Source organism: Megalobrama amblycephala, linkage group LG24, assembly GCF_018812025.1.
Source record: "Megalobrama amblycephala isolate DHTTF-2021 linkage group LG24, ASM1881202v1, whole genome shotgun sequence".
NCBI lineage: Eukaryota > Metazoa > Chordata > Actinopteri > Cypriniformes > Xenocyprididae > Megalobrama > Megalobrama amblycephala.
The window spans coordinates 13427090-13439458 of NC_063067.1; the positions used below are offsets into that span (position 1 = coordinate 13427090).

The following is a 12369-nucleotide window of genomic DNA, read 5'->3' on the forward strand; positions in this document are numbered from 1 at the left end:
CATTAATTACTCATCCAAACACATAAGACTTTCGTTCATCTTCAGAAACAAATGAAGATCTTTTTGATGAAATCTGAGATCTTTCTGTCCCTCCATAGACAGCTGCGCAACTACCACTTTAACGCTTCAAAAGGTTCATAACGAGATCGTAAAACGAATCCATATGAATTAAGCGGTTTAGTCCAAATTTTCTGAAGAGACTCAATCACTTTATATGATGAACAGATTGAATTTAGGCTTTTATTCACATATAAACATTCATCAACACATCAGGTGCGGTAAACGTAAGCTCAAGCATGTTTGCTTGATGCGTGCGAGAAGAACCAATGAGGTTCTTTCTTGTGTTACGCAGCACGTTTCAGCTTCTGGAAGAGGTTTGTTCTTGCTCATCATGCAGTTTCCATTGAGCTTCTGTTTATGTTCACTGATCAATGTTTATATGATTTTCAGAAGATGAATGAAAGTCTTTTGGGTTTGGAATGAAACACCGGTGAGTAATTAAAGGTGCCCTAGAATTCAATATTGAATTTATATTGGCATAGTTGAATAACAAGAGTTCAGTACATGGAAAAGACATACACTGAGTTTCAAACTCCATTGTTTCCTCCTTCTTATATAAATCTCATTTGTTTAAAAGACCTCCGAAGAACAGGCGAATCTCAACATAACACCGACTGTTACGTAACAGTCGGGGTGTACGCCCCCAATATTTGCATATGCCAGTCTATGATCAAGCCATTAGACAAGGGCAGGACGTCTGGATGTGCACAGCTGAATCATCAGACTAGGTAAGCAAGCAAGAACAATAGCGAAAAATGGCAGATGGAGCGATAATAACTGACATGATCCATGACATCATGATATTTTTAGTGATATTTGTAAATTGTCTTTCTAAATGTTTCGTTAGCATGTTGCTAATGTACTGTTAAATGTGGTTAAAGTTACCATCGTTTATTACTGTATTCACGGAGACAAGAGAGCCGTCGCTATTTTGATTTTTAAACACTTGCCGTCTAAAAGGTCAAGAAACCCCAAGCTGTCAGGTTAAATCTCCTGTTGATTGCTTTTGATGTTTGAGTTGGTACACTATGTAACTTTTTTTTGATCAAGATGAATGAGTCAATACATCATCAACCCTCAACCCTGATTCACCAAGATAAGCCTGTTATTAAATGTTTGTATTTTAGGCCGTAGTCGTCACTCGCCCGTGCACGTCTCATCATATCCGTAAATAGAGCAAATGCTCTGGCTACTTTCAAGCGTGTATGTTGTGAGAGTAAACACAACTTCATTCTTTATAAATCTCTCCAACAGTGTGTAATGTTAGCTTTAGCCACGCAGCATAGCCTCAAACTCATTCAGAATCAAATGTAATACATCCAAATAAATACTATACTTACATGATCCAATGTATGCAAGCAGCATGCATGACGAACATCTTGTAAAGATCCATTTTGAGGGTTATATTAGCTGTGTAAACTGTGTTTATGCTGTTTAAGGCAAGCGCGAGCTCCGGGGGAGGGGGAGCGGGAGATTTAAAGGGGCCGCAACCTATATATCGCTGCATAGTTAATGATGCCCCAAAATAGGCAGTTAAAAAAATGAATTAAAAAAAATCTATGGGGTATTTTGAGCTGAAACTTCACAAACACATTCAGGGGACACCTTAAACTTATATTACATCTTTTAAAAAGAAGTTCTAGGGCACCTTTAATGACAGAATAAACTTTTAAGCTACTATTGATAGCTAGCTAAGTAATAGGCCTACTTTTGTCTAAAGAATTTTAACTCTAACAATGTAAACTAAGTAAACATTATCTATGTCATCACTAATCAAAGTAGCCTATAATATTTTGATCATCCACTCATCAAAACTCAACTATCTAGCTAAGTAAACAACTTACCTGACAGGCGCTGTCTGGTTATGTCAGTATGCAGATAATGACACGCATCCATGCCCTTCAAAGTGACTTAATTACTATAGAAAAATGACTTTCATAGGCCTATAAAAGGCTAACAGGGCCGTGTAAAGCAAAATAATGGACAATAACATGTATTACAATAGGTCTAATGTTTTCCTGATGGCCTACAGTGCATGGAAAAACAAACAAAGCAAACGTAGTCTGACGGTCAAAATGACCGTCATTCTTTTATCGAATTTCTCAAAAACATGAGCTACTTACTGGTTCGGATAAGTTTGACTGCATTCACTCTGTGACGTTACTGCTGGAATGTTTGCTCAGAACCTTTTGAACACTAAAATGTTTTTAATTTTAACAGAACATTAAAGACAATACATTTAATTTACATTAAAATACTTATGTAAAACTTTTTTTGTTTTTTGTTTTTTGTAAAAAGTATTTATTACTGTTTGGTTTACTCTTTGGAAAAAAATATTACATTTAACAAGGCAATTCATACAATACACTTATGAGCAAGTAAAAAAAAAAAAATTCACCAAGTTTCATATTTATTTAATAATCACAATAATTAATAAATATAATGTCATTTGAAATAACTAAAGTTATGGGTTTGAGGAGTAACGTTTCACATTTCCCAGAGAACATACGTTTCTTCGAACTGACAACAACTAGGTTATGGTAGTATACAAGCCTGGAAAAACAAAATTTAAAAAAAGTAAAAATCCTTTTGATCTTCACTTGTGGTTTAAACAGTATAGATGAACCTCCAAATGAGGGGAATTTCCTAGATCAGAGGCCACAGCAATTGTTTGCTGACATTAACTAAACTTAATGTCAGTACTTTTCTTTTTCTGCACAGCAAGGACAATTTCACTGTCAGTTTTTGTCTATAACTACACATTGCTGTCTGTATCTGAGCCATACATATTCCACACATTCATCAGTTATGTTTTATTAAGAAAAGTAACAAATATACAGTGGTGTGACAAAGTGAGTCAAGTAATACTAGCCCAAGTATTATATGAGTACTAGCCTAAGTACAATATGACTTATAATAACCTTTAACATTTAAGCACCTACCTATTTATCCTGAAAACCAGTACAGTATAGTGGATGATAAAGGATTGCTTTCACAGCCAGGACTAGGCCTTAGTTAAATTAGGACATTTAAGTAGCTTTTACAAACGAGCCTTAAAAAAATTAAGGGGCGTGGTCGTGTGGATCTTGAGACAAAACTATGGCTCTGACATATTTTAAGATATGTCAGTGCAAATTGCTTTCAGTTAAGACATCTCAAACATACATCAAAAATTATTTTTAAGTTCAAACTTAGAATTGGTCAATTACTCTTTAAATATTCACATTTGTACAGTATAGTGACACAAGGCAGATTCATGCGACCAAAGATTATAATCACTTATTACAAAGCCACTATGTGCTTAATAATTATTTGACATTATGCTTAAATAAAACAATTCATGAAGATGAATATTTTTATCCATGACTGAGCGTTTCCTGTTAAAAGTACAGAAGACAATTTTGCTGTGCAGAGTTCCCTGTAAATGATTGCAAAATTCAACTGCAGCCCTCACACGAGGAGATGGTGTCAAGATGAGGCTGATTGCATGCTTGTCTGCAGTTGCTCTAGCTTCTCTTGCAGTTCTTGGGCGCAACCTGACAGGTTCATGTAGTGTAATGTTGAGTAGATATTCTCAAGCTTCGCGCCACTGCTCTGGCTCCAAAGACGTAGCATCAGGTACTGTTTTTCTAGATAGGATGGGCCTGCCTCCAGTTCGATTCGTTCCATCTGATCATCTGACACAGAAAGCAGTCGCAGAAATTCCTTCCAGCGTGTCACGGGAATCTCTCTTATGATGGTGTAGAGCACTGGTGCTGGCCAGGACTCCTTCTGCAACACCTGCATTACTGGAAAAAAAATATAGATATGGCCTTTAGATACAGATTAAACAAAGTAAAATGGTTGAGTCTAAAAGGTCAAGAAACCCCAAGCTGTCAGGTTAAATCTCCTGTTGATTGCTTTTGATGTTTGAGTTGGTACACTATGTAACTTTTTTTTTGTTCAAGATGAATGAGTCAGTACATCATCAACCCTCATCCTTGATTCATTATGGTAAGCCTATTATTAAATGTTTATATTTTAGACCATAGTCGTCACTCGCCCGTGCGTGTCTCATCGTATCCGTAAATAGAGTAAGCTTGCTCTGGCTACTTTGAAGCGTGTATGTTGTGAGAGTTGCATAGGTTAGTTGTCACAATGAGCAAGAAGGTTGACTAATCTCTAACCTTAGGGGAGTTATCCATTTTTTTTTTTTTTTAAATGCAGAATAGAGGAAATTCTGCTGGCAAAAAGTGAACGCGACAGTAATAAAACAAGAATTAATACTGGCTTGGGTTTTCAGAGATGGCAAGAACTGAGGGAATGTTGTAATGTTGTAATTGCGTTTTTATTACTCAACAGGTGAATAAGGTATTTTATTGAACAGATACATTTTCATATGTGGCTCTCTGACTGAGTTCATTGTGAAGCATAATCTATTGTGACGGATCATTTCATTATGGGTTGTTGTAGTGTTGTGCTGGAATTTATTTTGGTTAATGGGTGTAGCTACAGTAATGTTGTCAGCTAGTCAGTCTGAGATCCTTTCCATTGGTTATATCTTGTAAGCCTAGTAGTGAATGCTTAAAGAGAGTAGTAGGATAATCTCCGTCTCTTTTCTTAGTTATAAGAAAGAACCATATTCATCCGCACAATCACACAGAGCCAAAACACAACCAAAACAATGTTCTTCTGCTAAATGTTTCTGCTAAGAAACAAATAGTTCACTATTACAATGTAACAATCAGTCTAGCAACAAGACGAACATTTCAACAATATTACGGTATTATGCAGGTCACTGTCACTACAATCCAAAAAAGTCCATAAAAATAGAGTCCAATGTACTGTGTTGATATGAAAGAATTTTCCATATTGATTTTTCACAGGTGTTTCCCCTGGGATATACAGTGTTTTAGCAAATATCAGACTGCTGAATGCCCCGATATACCAATCAGAATCAAGTTTTTCTGAGAGCCATGTAATAAGAACTTTTAACTGCAATTTTAATATGCAGTTGTATCATTCAGGGTTTTTTTTTTTTTGTATGTGCCTAGTAAATAAAAGGTAAAAAATATTAAGGCTATTTAGTGAGAACTAAAACAAAAATCCCTCCTTTCTTTTTATTCGCACCTACTCTGAAAATTATCTGCTGTATTTGATCAGCAATTTGTATTGCCCTTTTCAACATGAAGTTCATGAGGCTTCTACCACACTGACAAAGAAGTATGTGAAAGCGTGTGAGTTATTAGAAATTACTATCTGATTAGGCAGTTCTCAGAAGTTATTTGACTTTGATTGTGATCACCTAGCTTTCAGGCGTAGCCTACAATTTTTCATACGCCTACATGATTGACAAATGGATAAGACTGAAAGACTTGAAATGGTCAGAAAAGCAATCATAAGATTCAAACTGTTTTCAAAAAGAGAGTACACCTAAGCTACAATTGACTAAGTTTTGCAATATCTTAATTTTTTATATAATTACATTTTGGGTTTCCATTTGCTATCAGGGGAGCCATGATGCTCTGTAAGTCACCTCTGAAGACACTGTGTGGGTAGCTGGTCACTGGTATTTTGATATTGGTTTCATTGCAGGCTGAGGCATTTCTTTCCTTTAAAGACAAACAAATGATTATCAGTGTGACGCTTGTCACTTAACATGTCAGATATCATGGAAAAAATAATCCTAAACAACATTTCTACCTTGTAATTTCATTGTGCATAACAGTAAAATGTTAAATAAAAAATACAAACCGATGCTATGGGAATGCTGATTACGTCATTAGGTTGATCTGCTAAAAAAGACACTGTATATATTATTTGGAATATGACAACATACAATTCTTTTAAATCAGTGTGCATTTCCTGTTTTAAGAATGAACTCTCTGTCAAACCACAAAATGAACAGAAACAAAACCAACATTAAACTGTTTCTCTCTGAGTGAAGGCAACATTAAAGGCATAACAAGCTTCATTTAATCCAAATCGAGTACATGTGAGTGTATATGAACCTGGTTGAATGTGAATGTTTGGATGTTCGCCAACATGCACATTTTTGGATTGGCAGCAAAGCCATCTCTGTCTACACAACCAGATGAGAAATAGGCAGAGAAGAACACCCAATAAGGCCACAATGATGAGATACAGCGTCGACAGCGGGTGAGGAATGTCTAAGATAAAGGACAGTTTATATAAACGCACACACACACAGAGAGATTAGTATTTCTTACTTATATGGTTCGCATATATAAATATTTCTAAGTATGCATGTTAGGATGTTGTGATATAGGCTACCTGGTTCAACTGTGGTACAAAAAGATTTACAGGAGTCACTCTTGCAGCTAAACCTGAAACAAATTACATGAAACAATTATAGCCTAGTTAACATTTACTGTGCCTTAAAATAATTTTATGACAAATGTCTGCAAAATGTATCTATAATAAAGTACTGCCTTCCGTATTCAACTTACAAAGAAAGTGTAAAACGTAGCTTATGCTACGTCCTACGCCTATCCTATTCAATTTACGGAAAAAGCTTAGCTGACAAGTTTACACTTTCTTTGAAACTTGAATATGGAAGGCGGTTTGGTGGAAGCTAGATATTTTACTTCATAACTTGTTAAATATGGATTTTTTTTTTTTTACACAAACACATCGCTTCACTTCAGAAGGCCTTTATTAACCTTCTGGAGCCGTGTGGAGTATGTTTATGATGGACGGAGGTGGATGGAAGCACTTACTTCAGCTTCATACTCTTTGATCCCAACCCGATCTTACGGTAATTTGTATGTATTTTACAAGGTGGCAAATTAGTACGACCTCACTCGTACGAATTCTTATGTTCTTTGCTAAATAGTATGTATTTTACGAGTTGCCAAATTTGTATGAATTTGTACGAATGACCTACCCGTCACTGGGGTTCAGACAAATCGTATGAATTGTACGAGTGAGGTCGAACGAATTTGTAACTTCCGGTTAAAGCCCCGCCCATGTCCAGGATTAAACGAATAGAGATAAAGATAGCCTAAAAATAATTTTGAGACTGTTACAGAAACAGATGGATCCGCTCCACACCTCTAGTAAACGATCACAAATGCAGGAAATTATGATGCTGATGCTAAACCTTATGCACAGGAAAACCACAACCCATTAACCTACATGCTAAAGCCTAGAATAATCAAACCAAAACTTTCAAAAAATCCTTATTCTCCACAAATAAGTAGTAATTTACCAAATATTAATCAAGATTCAAAGGAAGATTCAAAATCTACCACACACTTTACACAGCTTTGGCATTTTCCACCATCCTGAAAAAAGCCAATCCCACAAACTGCTGCTGTGGTTGTTGTAGTAGTCGTTTGTCGGTTACATTTCTCTTTACAGTTCGAACCTGAGAGATAAAAGGAAAAACAGTATTCAGTCACAGTTTCCTGGCCACAAGATGTTCAGCAATTTTTAAAGCATCTGTGTCCCTTGGTCAAAAGTTTGTTAACTTCCTTTAATGGTACTTACATTCTGCGCAGTGTGAGCATTCATGACAGGGTGCACAGAAACCATCATGTCTTTTGTAAAACCCAGGTTTACAAACGCAGACTCGGTTCTGTGTTGATGTGCAGGTGGTATTCTCTACTTCATGAGCTGTAAAACCATGACTGTCAGAGTCTTACATTAAGATTTAAAGGTCATCCTGGTACAATTATATAAATGACAAATACCTAGTGTATTCTGATATTTTACTCACCAATTTCATCACAGTTTCTACATGGAATACAATCTGGCCTTTTATTTAAAGGGTTCAAGTAATAACCACTATTACACGTCACACACTCATGTCCTTTTTTGTAATATCCTGCAAAATAATAAGATTAAATACTTATTCCACAGAGGTAGAGGTCCATCTTTTGTGTGTATTTCACTGTGGTTTTACGATTACTTTTATTTCAAACAGTGGGAGGTATTTCTGCTTACCTGCTGAACAATTTCCATCTGTTGTGGGTGCTCTTTTGATTTGGCATTGGCATTGGGAGGCTATAAATAGTATAAATACCTGAAATAAAAAAATTAACTGTAATAAAGTTAAAAAACACACATGAGGTTTAACAATCTGTCAATGTCTTCTGAACATATGAAATACCACCAATAATAAGGGACTCCCTTCGCAAAATATAAATTATCATGGCTAAGTAGCGGTAGATATTTGCTATCTGTTACACTTTGTGGAATGTGAGAAAAATATATATTATATAATAATATATTTAATAAATCACACAAATTATATTTGGTAAAGGTCTATTATTTGAAGACTTCAGATGCAAAAGCCTCTAAATGCCATCTGAAATTTTCTTCTAAAATGAGCATTTTTATCAAGCTCGTATATTTATGTTCAGTTATTTCACATTAATGGCAATGAAAATGACCTATTAATTGCAATTAAAGTGAAATTACTGAACCTAAACATACAAGCTTGATAAAAATGCTCATTTTAGAAGAAGATTTCAGACAACACTTAGAGGCTTTTGCATCTTAAGTCTTCATTTAATAATATAAGATAATGACGAGCATTTTCTTTTCTTATATGTGGGTCTGTAAGCCTGAGGATTTAAGGCCTCAGTGCAAAACAGCATGAATTCAAAAGGGTGGGGTAGAAGGAAAAAGAAATACAATGTATTAGATCATTAGAATTAAGATAAAAAAATAAAGATTAAAAGGATTTTAAAGCGGAACTCAGTAAGATTTGCGAAGCTCCCCCTACAGGTTCCTTCAGTGAATCACACTGTCGTAAATACTCCAAGCGCAGCTCTGGACTGCAACGACTACAATGCTCACCAGCGCAGTAGTTTTGCAAATACAGTACAAGAAATCTCAATGGAGGTGGGTAATTTTCGAAATTGTCTTATAAAGTCATAATATATACATTGTTTTTGAATTACCGTAAAGCATTTTGTCACTCTCGCGTGAACGTGAACATGAGGCGAGATTGTGTCGGGTCGGCGCAGCTCAACTTGCAAGTGCTGTTTTTTAGCATAGACGTGCCAGATGGGGTTAGTGCTCGCCTCAAACACACCACTACAAGTCAATTAACCATCGTAAGGACTATTTATGAAGGTAAAAAAAGTTACTTAGTTCTGCTTTAAAGTCTACTTTTGGCTAACTTCAAAGGGTTCTTTCTGTTTTCTTCCTGCTAGCTTGACATTTTTGAGGATTTGTTTATGTCCAAAGCTGAATGAAATTAATGTAATTACCGAAAATGACATGCAATCTCAACAATGTCTCAAACTGTTCTCAAATTTGCCAAAATACCGAAGCAAGTCATATATTACAGTATAAACTCAAATATTTCTCATCAAATTCTTTGAATAATCTGAGTGTGCCACTCACATTAATGTGACAGCTCTGTACTCTGTGTAAATCAACAGCTGTCTTTTATTTCAGGAGAAACAATGTTGATACTTCAATGTACATGTGAAGTGTTGTCTTTATCACACTTAAATTATTTATTACAAAGTATATGAAAATGTACATATAAATCTGCATTGTTAAATTACACATATCTGTTATTTTCATTGAGGTTAACCAAACGAGTCAAAATATTATGTAACCAAAGGACTGGTTATTGTAACAGGATGGGGGTTACTGAGAAGTTATTTCTCAACAACCTGTAATCAGAATTGAAAAAAATAACAGTTGAAACTGAGAGCATGATTTACAAACACTTATAATATGGAAATGTAGCAATTATACATGTCTGAGGAAAAGCAATAACAGATTTGCTGGTAAGAATTGAGGACTTACCAAATCAAAACACAGTGTTGACACAGTCATGATGAGATGTTCAGTTTTAGCTAAAGAGTCATGAATGACGACTAACAGTACGATTTGAATTCATAGACTTACAAATTGATGAAAACATGAAATATTCCAATTCTGCTTCATGTCAGCATTTGTGGCATCCACCTTCTGCCTCACTCTGACAGAGTATCTATGCAGACAGGAAAGTGAGTAACCAACACAGAAAGCTTTATGTACAAGATGTAAGAGAGTGTGACAGATGAGAAACAGGAAAACACGTCAGACCAATAACCTCAGCGTGGTACGGCTGAAGATCGTTTGGTTTGTCATTTCTTTAATAAACGTATCCTTATGCATTCATTAATTTTTTCGTTTATAAAAAATAAAAATGAATGACATTATGAGTAACCAAATCAAACATTTTGAAACTGTGACGTCCAGTGGAGGAAATTTTTAATTTTTCCTCTGTAAACTTTTTATAGTTTGAATGGTGGGGTCTCAACTTTGAATAAAAGCAGTAAAAAAGCAGTAAAGGTAAAACTATGCTAGTTTGGTTAGGTGGTACTCTCAACAGGGTTAAATGCTCTACTGTAGCCAAGCAAATAAGACAGATTAGTACTCACTGTAGTTTAGTATCTGCTTTAGGCCTAAAATGTGATAACATTTAAACATATACATTTATATATTTATATATATATATATATATATATATATATATATATATATATATATATATAAATGTTTGATACAAATCTGTTGACTGTATGATTCAATGACTCACCCACAAAGAGTTCACTTGTCGCCACCTGCTGGGTGTAAAATTAGAAACTTGCAGAAAATCCTGCCACCTCTCTAAGGGTAAACACTACAATGATATACTACTAATTACGGAAAGGTTTTTTCTGTGTACATATAACAACATTATCAAAACTATCCCCATTCACACGGATCAGCGAAAATGACTGGTGCTTTCACACCTGCCTCATTTAGTTCGGTTGAATCGTAGCCTACCAGAGTTCGTTTTCCCCTTTGGTGCGGTTCGTTTGGGCAGGTGTGAAAGCAGCAGTCGCACTCGGGTGCGCACCAAAAGCGGACCAAACAAGCGTACCGAGACCTGCTTGAAGAGGTGGTCTCGGTACGCTTTCAAACGAACTCTGGAGCGGTTCGCTTGAGATGTGAAAGCAATCCGACACAGTTAACGGACCAACGAACCAAATGATGTCATAATTCATAACGGGAAATGTGATATATAAAGCGGTAGTGTCTTATTCTGTGAGTGAGCACATTATTTACTATAGCTGAAAACCAACGAGCGCCTCTGTTGTGTAATTGCACTTCTCCGTGCGAGAATGCTGTCCCGACGAAGCCTTTTCCCCGCTCTGCTTCATTATAAAATGTATATGGTCTCTCTCGACACACTGACAACAGTTCGCCTACTAGACAGCGCTGGGAAACCAGAGACGGGCCGAGAGAGAAAGAGAGAGAGCGCGTCTGAATTTGCCGCAGCATTAATATGATGTAGTATAATTTAACAGCGGGAAAGAAGGCTAACGTTACATTTATAAGGTGTTTGCGTGTGTCTCGACAGTTAAAAATAAAGCCACAATAAACTCATGGAGCGAACTTGTCAATCATTATTTTGATGGATGACGCAGAGAAAATTCTGACCAATAAGAGGACAGTTTTACTCGCATGTGACTTGCCTTAACGCATTTTGGTACGCTTTGAAATGTTGCTATGTGAAAGCGAACCGAACCAAGAAAAAAAGGAACATTGTAACAAATTTAGTCCGTTTCGGAACAAAACAAGCGATCCATAGGTGTGAAAACACCCTAAAAGCACTGTATTACGCATACCACACAAGTAGTTGGCAATGTCACTTTGTAAAGAAAGATTACACGCCTACGCATTCTTATACAGAGCACTCGCGCCAAATGCGCATGCCTGCGTTATCAACCTTTTTTTATAATTTACTGCACTTCGATATTCTTCTCATTATTTCCCTATAGTAGCTAATCTGAAGTCTCACACATTCACAAAAATACCTTAATTCCACATTGACAAATAAGGTGGATATTAGACTAAACATGTAAAGCCTTGTTTACACTGCAAGCGTCTGCAGAGCGTTACAACTGTGATGCGGCTACCAGAGCTGATCCGCGGCCACTCTAGTCGATACTTGTGTTTACACCAGCTGAGCTGCAGCACGTTTCAGAAGTGTGCCAGAAGCGGCTTGCCGCGCTGCTTCATAGGCGCCTTGCCTATTTTTGATGCTTTTTGACGGACGCCGCATCGAAGCAGTAAATACAAAATAAAAGATAAAAAAACTGTCAATTTCAAAATAAACACCCAGTGCAGTAGTATGAATATGTTAGCCTTAATATTATGAATAAGCTGGTGTGTCCCAAAACAAAATTTGCATATAAGCATTCAAAACTTACAGTCTCTCACTTCCGCTAAAATGGATCACGGATTTTCATGACATCACATCGCACTTCAGCTTCTCACCAAATCTTCTGTCCAATCAAATGCTCTCTAGAA

General features: G+C 36.2%; 1 protein-coding gene across 4 annotated transcripts; it reads right to left on the reverse strand.

Annotated features, from left to right (window-relative positions):
• Positions 1-2858: 2858 nt before the first annotated feature.
• Positions 2859-10844, reverse strand: si:ch211-112c15.8 (tumor necrosis factor receptor superfamily member 1A). Of its 4 annotated transcripts, none has more exons than XM_048178804.1 (11): positions 10610-10844; positions 9934-10018; positions 8008-8086; positions 7781-7888; positions 7552-7677; positions 7318-7429; positions 6334-6386; positions 6051-6209; positions 5794-5834; positions 5576-5651; positions 2859-3848 (listed from the first exon to the last, which is right to left on the reverse strand). In XM_048178804.1, the coding sequence occupies exons 2-11, from the start codon at positions 9970-9972 to the stop codon at positions 3529-3531; spliced, it is 1113 nt and encodes a 370-aa protein (XP_048034761.1). In that variant the 5' UTR covers positions 9973-10018; positions 10610-10844; the 3' UTR covers positions 2859-3528. The 4 variants fall into 4 exon arrangements, with proteins under 4 accessions (XP_048034761.1, XP_048034758.1, XP_048034757.1 ...); XM_048178801.1 differs by having other exon boundaries at positions 5525-5651; positions 5794-5831; positions 10610-10838; XM_048178800.1 differs by having other exon boundaries at positions 5525-5651; positions 10610-10836.
• Positions 10845-12369: the final 1525 nt, after the last annotated feature.

Bases quoted from the DNA above. Each gene is read 5' to 3' on its own strand.
- si:ch211-112c15.8 (XM_048178800.1), bottom strand. From the start codon at position 9,972: ATGAAGCAGAATTGGAATATTTCATGTTTTCATCAATTT. The intron at 7,430-7,551 runs GTAAGTACCATT...TTTATCTCTCAG, and splicing joins ATGCTCACACTGCGCAGAAT to GTTCGAACTGTAAAGAGAAA. The intron at 3,849-5,524 runs GTAATTATATAA...TTTTTTTTCCAG, and splicing joins AGCAAATGGAAACCCAAAAT to TAATGCAGGTGTTGCAGAAG.